Raw genomic sequence first — 11,696 nt, 5'->3', positions numbered from 1 at the left:
CCATCAGCGACAGCCTTAAAGGGCGAAGCCTATATGAAATAGAACGTTGGTTACGTACTGTAACCCCAGATTCTATGAATATAGGCGTAGCCCTTTAAGCGTCGGGCCTCACTGGCTCCTAAATGGCTGAAGAAAAAGCTATTTTGGGAGCCGATTTCCCGCTCTTAACGTAATTTATACGGACCGGGTGGGCCCACACAGCAGGTGGGCGTGGACTAATTTTTTTTTCAGTGCTTATGCTCTGCATAACGGGATAAACCATCAGCGACAGCCTTAAAGGGCTACGCCTATATTCATAGAATCTGGGGTTACAGTACGTAACCAACGTTTTCCATAATCAACCTTCTCTCCCTGGATCTGATCCCACCCACTTACACCTGTTCCCTGTTGCCATTAAGCCAGATGTTTTTAATCTTCTTATCAGCCTCAGTCCATTTAGTCTCCCAGTCTTCACCTTAGCCGCAGGCTGACATTGTGACTTCAACACCAAATCTGACTTTCCTCCATGTCTCTTTGTAAAGATCTGGACTTTTGCTTTTGTTCTGGCAGTTCTGTTTGTTTATTGTTTGGCTTTCCCATTTTTTGTTATTATGTTCATTTTCTTTGTTTTGTGATTCTTGTGTTTGGTTCTGTTCTTTGTGTTTCATTTAATTTTTTGTGTTCAGTTCAATTTCATCTGTACCATCATCTATTTCTCTCTCAGTCTGTACTTTTCCACAGTCATCCGGCCCCACCCACTCACACCTGTGTCCTGTTCCATTAAGGGTCCTACAAGACACACGGCACAGAGCTCCTGGGAAACACCTCCCACTGTAGTATATGCATTGGCATCAGAAGCATTTGCAATGTGGGGTGTACACACTAATGGGGGGACTGGGTTCCTTCCACAGAAATTTTTTAATTAAGTAGATGCCATTTCCTGCATTCTGGTATATTTCTGCAACTGCAGTAAAACCTTCCCTGGATTCAGAAACCTTACTCTCGCTCAAATCCAGAGTGCTCAACTACAACATCCTTTACGGCTCGACGGTATTTGTGCTGTTGTGTATCACCCCTGTTTAAAGGCAAATAACGTATAAAAAAGCAACATTTGACCTAGATTTTCCTACTTTGATTTCACACATTTAAAACATGTTCCTCACCAAATTTTGGGAAATTTAGCTGTTGGGATTTAAAGATATTTCGATTTTAATAACTTTAACACACAGCATCAGGTTGGCACTACCTGGCAAATTAAATTAAATAAAAAAACAGCATTACCATGGATTTTTAAAATTATGTTCAACACTACTCATCCAAAGGATGTTGCTCACCAAGCTTGAGGACAACAAGTTGTTGCGTTTTAAAGGAATTTCAACTTTAATGCACCTTAACAAACAGTGTCTTACACTTATAGCATCTCATATCATCACATGCTTAGTGTGGTGTAGGGGTTGAACAACTACATAATTTTTAAACTCAACATTAACTTAATAATAAAACTCGAGTAGAACTCGAGTAGTTGATGACGTCATAGGACCTCAAGATGCAAAAATAAATAAATAAATAAAACCGCAAAAAAAGGTCATTTATTATTTACAAAAAAAAGACCAACAAACCATTGGATCATATATTCATGCTCCTATCATTTATCATACTGCAAATAAGTCACAGGAAAACCAAAACTATTAGTTTTTATTATTAAGCTACAAAAGTGAACGAAACGTGCGGCACATAAAAAACTAAACTTAAAACAGTGGGGGGGTCGACCACCCCGCACCACCGCCAGCTGTGGTGCGCATTAAGTTTAGTTTTAGAGATTAAAATGTTTATAGGTTTTTTAATACCATACCATACCATACCAATTTATTTATATAGCACTTAAAACAGCAACAAGGCCAACCAAAGTGCTGTACAAAAGAACACAAACATGCACAGCGGACAGGAAAACATAAAATAGAAATACAGATACAAATAGCAGCAGAAGCTAACTAAAATGGCCAACAGAGTAGAGAACAGACCGGACCAAAACAAATCACACCATGTTAAAGGCAAGCGAATAGAAGTGGGTCTTCAAGCGAGACTTAAAGACTGAGAGTGTGGGAGCCTGCCGGACACTCAGTGGCAACTCATTCCACAGTCGTGGACCTGCAACAGAGAAAGCCCTGTCACCTCTGAGCTTACGACGGGTTTCTGGGACTGAGAGAAGCATCTGGTCTGCTGACCTCAGAGAGCGCGGTGGGACATATGGCTGCAGAAGATCAGTGAGATAGGATGGGGCGGAACTGTTCAGTGATTTAAAAACATACATGAGAATTTTGAAATGGATCCGAAGGTGAATGGGTAGCCAGTGCAGGGAGGCCAAAACTGGCGTGATGTGCTCTCTATAGCCTGTACCAGTTAAAAATCGGGCTGCAGCATTTTGGACCAGTTGTAGACGAGCAATGGAGGACTGACTGATTCCAAACAGAAGTGAATTGCAGTAATCAAGCCTAGATGTTATGAAGGCGTGGATCACTGTCTCGAGGTTCTTTTTGTTGAGTATAGGCTTCAGCTTAGACAGCCGTCTCAGCTGAAAAAAACAGGATTTGACCATCATGTTTACGTGACTGTTGAGTTTTAAGGACGGGTCCATTATCACCCCCAGATTAGTCACCTTTTGTTTCTCTAGCGGGGCTAGAGAGAATAGGTCAATGTCATAGTTCATGAGTGAGCCACTGGGATGGAACAGCATGACTTCAGACTTCTTCTCATTGAAGCTTAAGAAGTTTAAAGCCATCCAGTCCCGGATGTCAGCCAGGCAGTCAAGAAGAGGCTGAATAGAGCGTGTGCCTCTGTGCCTCAGGGGGAAGTAAATTTGGCAATCATCGGCATAGAAATGAAAGGGTATGTCGTGTTTGCGGAAGATAGCACCTAGTGGCAGCAGGTATAAAGAAAAGAGAAGGGGACCGAGGATGGACCCCTGCGGTACCCCCCACTGGAGTGCGGTCGATGCCGAACTAAAATCTTTGATATTGACACAGAAGGTTCTGTCAGAGAGGTAGGACCCAAACCATTTAAGGGCTGACCCTGTGATGCCCACCCACTGCTCCAGTCTAGAAATGAGGATATTGTGGTCGATGGTGTCAAAAGCACAGGTAAGGTCCAATAGGACAAGCAGCACAGAATCACCTGCGTCTGTGGATATGAAAATGTCATTAAAAACCTTCAGTAGAGCAGTTTCAGTGCTATGGAGAGATTTGAAGCCAGATTGGAATAACTCAAGGATAGCGTGATCCCCCAAAAACTGTTTCAACTGAGACTCCACAATTTTTTCCAGTAGTTTAGAGGTGAATGGGAGTCTGGAGACAGGCCGGAAGTTGGACATGACTGAGGGGTCAAGGTTAGGTTTTTTCAGGAGGGGCTGGACAGCAGCATGTTTAAAAGTCTTTGGCACCACACCTGAGGATAAACTGCTATTCAGAATAGTGAGGATAAAAGGACCCAGGGTAGGAAAAACTTCCTTTAGTAGTCGAGGGGGGACCACATCAAAGGGGGAACCAGATGGCTTCATGCTGCACATTACCTGCTCCAGAGAGGACAGAGAGATGGGCTCAAAGTGGTCAAACACAGCCACGCACTGAGAAGGGATGGACAGATCATGAGCTGGTGGAGAAATGAGTGCCCGGGTGTTTGCCACTTTTTCTAAAAAGAAATGGAGGAAGTTCTCACACAGCTCAGTTGAGGCTTCCAGAGGTGAAGGCTCACTGAGGTGTAGAACTGAGTTCAGGGTGGAGAAAAGAACTCGGGGGTTGTGGGAGTTGGAGACAATTAAATCAGAAAAGAATTTACATTTGGCAGCTTTAACGGTTTTCTGATAGTGACGCCAACTCTCCCTTAACATTTGAAAAGACACCTGGAGCCTGTCCTTCCTCCACTTTCGTTCAGCTTTGCGACACTGCCGCCTAACGGCTCGCGTGACGTCATTCAGCCAAGGCTCTGATCTAAGTTTCGTTTTTCTGGTCTTAAGGGGAGCAACACGGTCCAGAACATCTAAACAGGCAGAGTTGAACTGAGAGGTTAGCTCCTCAGTGGTAAGAGACACCGGGAACTGTTCGATCCTCTCAGAGTTAAAACCTTCATTAAAACGAGCAGCAGTGAAATGGTTAATGGAACGCGTACGTGCAGGAACGCACGTCTTAGCAGTATGACAAGGGGGGGTGAAGTCAAACAATACAGGCATGTGATCTGAAAAAACATTGTCACCGATTTTCAAATTAGAAACAGAGACATCGCGTGTTAAAACGAGGTCCAGCGTGTGACCATGTTCCTGGGTAGGACCGTTCACCTGCTGAGCTAAGCCAAAAGAGTCCAATAAATCCAGAAAGTCCTTCACTAAGGGCTTCTCCTGACAACACACATGCAAATTAAAGTCACCAATAAGCAAAAAGTGAGTGTATCTCTGTGTGATATCAGCCAAAAAGTCAGAGAATTCATTTATGAAGTCCTTAGAACGAGGTGGGCGGTAGATGAGCACACACAGGACCGGAGGAGAGTGTCCAAGTTCAAAGGCGCTCAGCTCGAAGCTGGCGCGGGACACCGGGATAGACAACTGTTTACAGGCAAAGTTTGCTTTAAAAACTGTTAATAATCCCCCCCCGCGCCGACCTGATGGCCGCGGGGCATTGCAACATACACAGTCCGGAGGAAGTAGTTCCACCAGGGCGCTGGACTCACCATCAGGAATCCAAGATTCTGTGACGAACAGAAAATCCAACTCCTCATCTTTAAAAAAGTCATTGAGGATAAACGTCTTGTTGGAAACAGACCTTGCGTTGATTAAACACATCCTGATATTGTCCGACACAGGCACAGCCGTGGAGGGAGACGCGCGCGCCAGCGGGCGCAGGTTATGAAGAACAGCTCCTCCTGGTCTGCTGGTGCGGCGCACAGGTAAACAACTCCAGGTGTTTCCATGGACTGAGCGCGCGGGCAGCTGGCCAGCAGCCGGGCCCCGGGAGCACCACGGGTCAGAGAGGAGATGATCAGATCCAGAGCGAGTCCTGTTAGAATAATCCACACTTTGCCTCAGTTTCACCAAAATCCCTGCACGCTTCCCACGACGTCTGCGACGTTTCCTCCATGGAGAAAGGCCAGGGTCACGCAGAAGGAACGCAGGAATCTCAGATAGGACCGGTGGGGGAGAGTGATGGCCGCTGTTCAAAAACTCCGCGGGAATTTCAGCAAATGTACGGAGCTCCAAAAGTGCCCGACGATCATACTGAAAATATGACTCGGCACACTGCACAAACCATTGTAAAAATAACAAAAATAAAATACAAGCAGAGAGCGAGAGACGGGCAGCCCTACACACCGGCGCCATCTTGGAAAAATCTCCTAGGTTAGGTTTAGAGATGCATATTTTTTGCTTTTTGTTTGTGAAACAAAGTCAGAGGAAACTGGTTCTGGTTCGGTCGTTGGACCCGGTGTTACACCATATTCTGTGACCTGCAACAGTGCATGCAACACCGCCCCCACAGTCATAATATACGGTGGTCACAGAATATGGTGTAACACCGGTTCACAAAGAGCTCCAAACAGTCAGGAAGTTGATTCATTTTCTGTTTCTTTACGATAGTTGAACCAGAAGATTCATCTTTAGTGAAATATTTCCAGACTACTGATGCATTTCTACCTGTTTGCCAAGACTGGGCCTGCTCCGCTCCATCCGTCTGCTTGGAGGAATCCATTTTGTAGCCCGTGCCCGGTGCGGATCACGTGACGTGACGCAATGACGTAACGGTGGTGTAATGACGTCACTACGAATACTCGAAGTGAAATAAAAAAACTTGAGAGATGTCCTGGTAATCGACGTGTCGATTACTCGAGTAGTCTGTTAAAGCCCTAGTGTAGTGCTAAGCTAACGGCGCGCAATACAGATGCACTAGCTAAAATGCTACAGATGTAGCTCTTTGCTTCCCTCACACATCCTAACCCCCCCACCCCACCCCCACCCTGGTCAACAAAACTGTCCTCACTTAATGTAGCACTAAGCTACATTAGTGCCTCATCCTCCTCCCTCCCCCCGTGAGCATCCTGCCAAGGCAAGTGACTGACAAACACTGCATGCGGTGTGCTGAGTTGTAGTTGTTAACTAGGAAAACCTGGAGTGGACTTTTAGTGGTTTGAGTATTCTCCCATTAATCAAATGTGCAATGGATTCATTCGAGTAACAATAGAAACAGCACTGAGTGAATTAATATTTCATGGTAAATGTGTGTGTGGAGGGGTGTGTCCAAATGAACATTTTTTAAATGTGGGGTGTGGGGGCATGTCCTCTTCACATATAATTGTTGCAACACCTATGAGTATACGTCATGGTAAGTAAGGTTTAACTTTCCTCCCACCAGTGTCCCCACTCTGTCCCTGCACCAACCAGTTTGGCCACAAATTCTGTTATAAAGAAAGTGCCACACTTTACAGACAGACTCCTCCATGCACAAGGTTTGTGCTATCTCCATCCACAAGTTTTTGGCCATTTGACTATTGTCTTGAAGAGTCCTAATGCATATCCTAACACTTTTCCACATAAACAAACACACTCACAAGCTTCCAACTAATCACCCAATACTTGTGTATACTCCTGTGAGAAAAGGTTTGGCCTGGGCCTTGTGTTGAGAAGAGGTGAGTGAAGCTGTGCTGAGGGGAAAACATGACATGGTTTTTGTCAACCAAGTATGTTAAAGAGAGCCAATTTCATGCCCTTGAAGGGACCTGCATACTCCATCCAAAACAACACAGTCGACCCTTATTGACATAGTTGCGTGACAAAAATTACGTCCATTTGTTCTCTGAGTAGCTTTGCCTGTCTCTTCTCGACACAAGGCCCGGTCCAAAGTTTTTCTCACATGCGTATGCGTTAAATATTGTGTGACTTATCAGGTTTGTGGACATTTTAGTCAATGAAGAAATGCACTCAACTATTCATATGTACAACTCTTCTAACACACTAAATTAGTCAAAAGTCCCAAAACTCTTGAATGGAAATTGTGAAGACATTGTGTATGGAGGAGTCTGTCTGCTGTAAAGTGTGGCACTTCCTTCATGATAGATTTAAAACCAAATGGCAGATACAGGGATGGAGTGGAGACTCTGGCAGGAAGAAACCTGTGCAGTGACGTATACTGCAGCGGGTGGGGTTTCCCAGGAGCTCTGCGCCTGCATCTCATGGACTATGAAAGTTGAGCGCTAAAACGAACATATTGCAACCACGTGACCACACGTCAACTGTTTGGCTTCAGATGGAGTATGCTGGGCCCTTAAGCTGCAGTCACTTTCACCTTCTCAGACTTTCAACCCTGGAAGTAATTTTCCTAACAGAACCTGCAGTCAGCCTGCATATGAGTTTTATGGAGAGCAGTGCAATGATTTACAGAAATATTTTTCAAATAGACCTAGAGAAAGTCTGTGGTACATACCTCTGAAGATGACAACAGGATGTCGGAAATGGCAACAGGGTTTTCAGTGATGTTGTGGCGATCTCAGGGTATTCTGCCATAACTTTAATCCAGAACACCGGCAGAGTTGTTGTCTCAAACATACTTTAAAGGCGCCGTCATTTACGATCTCCAGAAGATGATATTCTTCTTGCATAGACACACTGGATTCCCCTGGATTGTTGGCGAATGGGTTGCGGATCCATTCCTCGGCAGTTCTTGTGTCTTTTGTGGTTGGAAAGTAGTGCTCAAACTCTTTTAAAAGCAAAGACAGGTGATCATGCACCAGCTGGGAGAATGAAGGCTCTGGCTCAGTCTCTTCCAAAATCCCTGCTAATGTTTGAAACATGTCAAATATACCGCTGTTCACACACCGTCCCCACAAATCCAGTTTGGCTTTAAATGTAGCTACTTTATCTGCTAACTTGAAGAGGGTTGTTGTTTTCCCCTGAAGTGACAGATTGATTGATTCATTGAGCAGGTTGACTATGTCATACAAGTAAGCGAGTTTTGTGACCCATTCCTCGTCACTGAAATGTGCAGCCAGCGGTAACTTTTTCTGCAGCGTCTTCAAAAGACGTTTGTTTTTTTTGTTTTTTGTTCATTTTGCTAGATTGGGGGTTTCAATTAAGCGATGCCCCTTTAAAAAGGTAGCCATGTGACTGAGGCAAGCATCTTGATTGCATCAAGAGTGAGTCATAGACAGGAGTAATGAAGAGAATCTCCTAGTTTTCCCAAATAAATCATTGTTCAGAGTCAGATACTAAATAAAACGGAAATAATGTAAGTTGTGTATTATTTCTGTGCGGCCCGGTACTGGTCCGCATCCTGGGGGTTGGGGACCACTGTTTTAACAGATTGTGTTTTTTTCTCAGGGAGGAGTCACCCTTTATGGTTTGAAGTACAACATAGCAGTGGGTGTCCTCTTCATTAATGCCTGGCTATCAGGTGAGTACAGGACCATACAGGCTGAATGACACTTCTAACAGGCTAACTGTTAAAACCATGCTGTGCTTCCCAGGTAAGGGCCACTTTTTCTACAGAGGCCAGGTAGAAGATTCAGCCACTGCAGAGATTTCCAGATCCCAGGTGAATTCAGGGTTAGGTTATCTTTGAGGTAGTTTTAGCAGAAGAGATTTTCTGCATCTACAAATACATCAAGTTTACATTTAATTTTTTTGGAAAATTGAAACAAAATTTAAGACTGACATCTGTGTAAAATTATAAATGTCAGCCCTGGGTTAGTCCAATTTTCAATCTGAACAGGTCAGACTTACTGCCAGCAATGCAAACCAAATTCTCGCATTGTCTGTAGAGACTGAAAGGTCACCAACAGACCCCCAACCCCATGCTCACAGAGTACCGTCTACAGGGTGGTGCAAGGAACACATTTGAAAGCTTTATTTAAGTCTACACAACAAACATAGACTTTTTGGGCAAACTCCCATACCCCTCCAGGACATTTACAAGGTTGAAGTGCTGGTGACTCTTCTCCAGCACCCTTGAACAGACCTTAGAAGGAAGGTTGAGGGGTGTGATTCCCCTGTAATTAAAACACACCTTCTGGTCTCCCTATTTTGAAAAAGAGGAACCACACAAACAGTCTGCCAGTCTAGTGGCACTGCCACTGATGCCCATGCAGTGTTGCAAAGGTATGTCAACCAAGATGGTAACAACCAGAGTTAGCATCGTTCCCTGCCATTTGATCCAACTCATCACCGGGTGATGACCAACTGACAGCTCAGCTCCACTCTTCACCTGAGTGCCCAAAACACTCTGTTGCAGATCAGGTAAGAGAAGATAGCGATAGTACGATGATTATCTTCTGTACACAATCCAGAAGATCATCGGAAGAGGTGGCTGTGGAAAGAGATATCTGGGCCTCCCTGCTCAAACTGCTGCCCCTGTGACATGACTTCAGAACAAGCAGAAGATGATGGATGGATGGATGGATGGATGGATGGATGGATGGATGGATGGATGGCGAACGGACGTGAGATACACCCAGGTGGAGCAGTGGGCAGCTATGTAGGTGCCCGGGGAGCAGTTAGGGATTAGGTGTCTTGCTCAGAGACACCATGAGATGTGGGTATGGCGGGTAGTCGAACTGCAACTTTCTGGTCCCAAGTCGGATGCCCTATCTCTACACTAGAGTTGCATTCGGGTCCAAAAAAATCTGACCCAACCTGGCCCCAGCCCGTAGCCATAATTTCTGATTCCCACCCGATCAGACAGATTAACAGTAATTAAATGTCCAAAGCCAAAAAAACCCGACACTTTTAATTGAGCTTTGACTGCTTATAGCTATAGTTATTAACAGTCGGCGGATGTGTGCAGCTGAATAAAGGGGTCAACCGTCAAAGTGCATTAAATGCTTCCCCTGCTTCTGCCTGCATTGGACCCTGCTCTGACATGTCGGATATTTTGGGATCTCACCTCTTTGGGTCGTCGGCCGCGTGCGTCCGCTGAGTGCAGCAGCTGAATGAACGTCCATTTGGGTGATGGATTGCTGGCAGTAGTCCATTTGAAACTTAACTGAACTTTTTTTTTTTACCTCTTTCAAGGCCAGTCAGCACGCGGTAAAATGGCCGCGTGTGGCTGGTGATAGTATGGCAAGCCATGTTGCCATATAATTGGATCGTCAGCCACGCGCATCCGCTGACGCAATCAAAAGCCCGATACCGACCTGGCCCGCACGTTATTATGGACTGGCCTGGTCCGAATCCGGGTTGGGCAGAGCCTGGCTCCGGGTTCAGGTTAGAAAGGACAGCTCTACTTTACACCATATCTGTCCCCCAAGATGACACAAATACAAAGTCTATCATTTATCTGCAGGCTAAGTTGTCCTGGTTCCATGTGCAGTTATGTTCTAACGGTGTTCATGAGGAACAAACCGTGACTAGCACAGAATTCTAATAACAACACCACTTGGGTTCAGATTGGAGAGGCTGTCCCTCCTAACCACACCCGCTCAGATCACACTGTCTCCACCCAGGTGGGCACAGGTGAGAGCCTCTTGAAGAATGATGGAGTCCTCAGCTGAAGACCCTTCCAGTCCCCATTCTAAGGACTCCATGAAAACTGGAACTGCCATTTTGTGCTTAGGCATAAATAATAGTTAGAGCATGCGCCCTCACCCAATGGACCAGGGAAGTTACCCTCTCATCTACTGGGATAAACACCAACGCAAGGAAAGCATGTGGTACAAGTTCAAAATAAATTAATAATTTTTACACAGTCCATGATTTGTATTTTGGGTCTTTGTGTATCATTATGGATGAAAACAGTTTTAGAATAGTTCAGTGTGACAACATTTTTACTAACAAAAACAAAAATTGTTTTGGATCAAAACATTCTCATGTGTACAAAGCCTTAGCCTGACCGAAGAGATGTAAATCAGAGTGGGGACATTATGATACACTGTGTGTGTGTGTGTCAGGTGTGGCAGTGGATCCGTCATCAGACTGGGCTGGAGGACGACAGCAGGGTGGTGAGCAGGCAGCTGGTGACAGAGCTGACCCAGGAGATAATGGCTGAGCTTCGTCCTTTCTGTCACTCTGTTGGGTAAGAAGACATGATAAAATGTGCCACACTCATTATCAGATTGATCATGGATTTAGGTCTTTAAATGGAAATGAAAAATATTTTAAAAGTTAGAAATATTTGATCTTATGCTAGAAGAATTATTGTTTTTTTAAATAGTTCATAAAGGAATAAGTGAGTAAAGATAATGGATTAAAGTAAATAAAAACAACAACTTGTGAACTGTTTCAGGACCTCTGACCCCTCAATAAACATAAACCAACAATTATTCAATAATTTTATTTTATGATTTTTTTCGTTTGTTTTGTTTTTGTTTTCTTGCTGCAGTGCTGATTCAAAAGGCTAAATTGCAAAACAACAAAGCTGGGCCTTTCCCCTAAGCCTGATAAAAACTGAACTGTCCTGAGAAATTACAGATACCACAGTGATGGTTCTGATGTTTGTTAACTCACATCTTCTGCTTTAGTCTCTCTGCATGTGCATGTTAAATGGTGACTCATTTGAGGCTTATTTCCACTCAAAATACATCAAACCAGTAAATAGTTACTGGATGGCTGGTCAGATGGATGGATGAATGGCTGGAAGGACAGATGGATGGTCAGATGGATGGATAGATGGATTGTCAGATGGATGGATGAATGGCTGGATGGACAGATGGATGGTCAGATGGATGGATAGATGGATGGTCAGATGGATGGA

General features: G+C 44.5%; 1 protein-coding gene across 1 annotated transcript in view; it reads left to right on the top strand.

The window, feature by feature from the left end:
- mlsl (malate synthase-like) overlaps positions 1 to 11,696 on the top strand; it is a gene marked incomplete in the record, with an annotated part of 33,580 nt that overhangs the window by 21,202 nt on the left and 682 nt on the right. The window contains 3 exon segments of the mRNA XM_037675420.1: positions 8,330 to 8,402; positions 8,476 to 8,543; positions 10,894 to 11,018. Of these exon segments, the coding sequence (XP_037531348.1) occupies positions 8,330 to 8,402; positions 8,476 to 8,543; positions 10,894 to 11,018 (266 nt within the window).

Source organism: Nematolebias whitei, chromosome 4, assembly GCF_014905685.2.
Source record: "Nematolebias whitei isolate Nwh7 chromosome 4, NemWhi1, whole genome shotgun sequence".
In the NCBI taxonomy this organism is placed as follows: domain Eukaryota; kingdom Metazoa; phylum Chordata; class Actinopteri; order Cyprinodontiformes; family Rivulidae; genus Nematolebias; species Nematolebias whitei.
The sequence above is the reverse complement of the archived record's forward strand: the minus strand, read 5'-3'. Positions and strand labels throughout refer to the sequence as shown.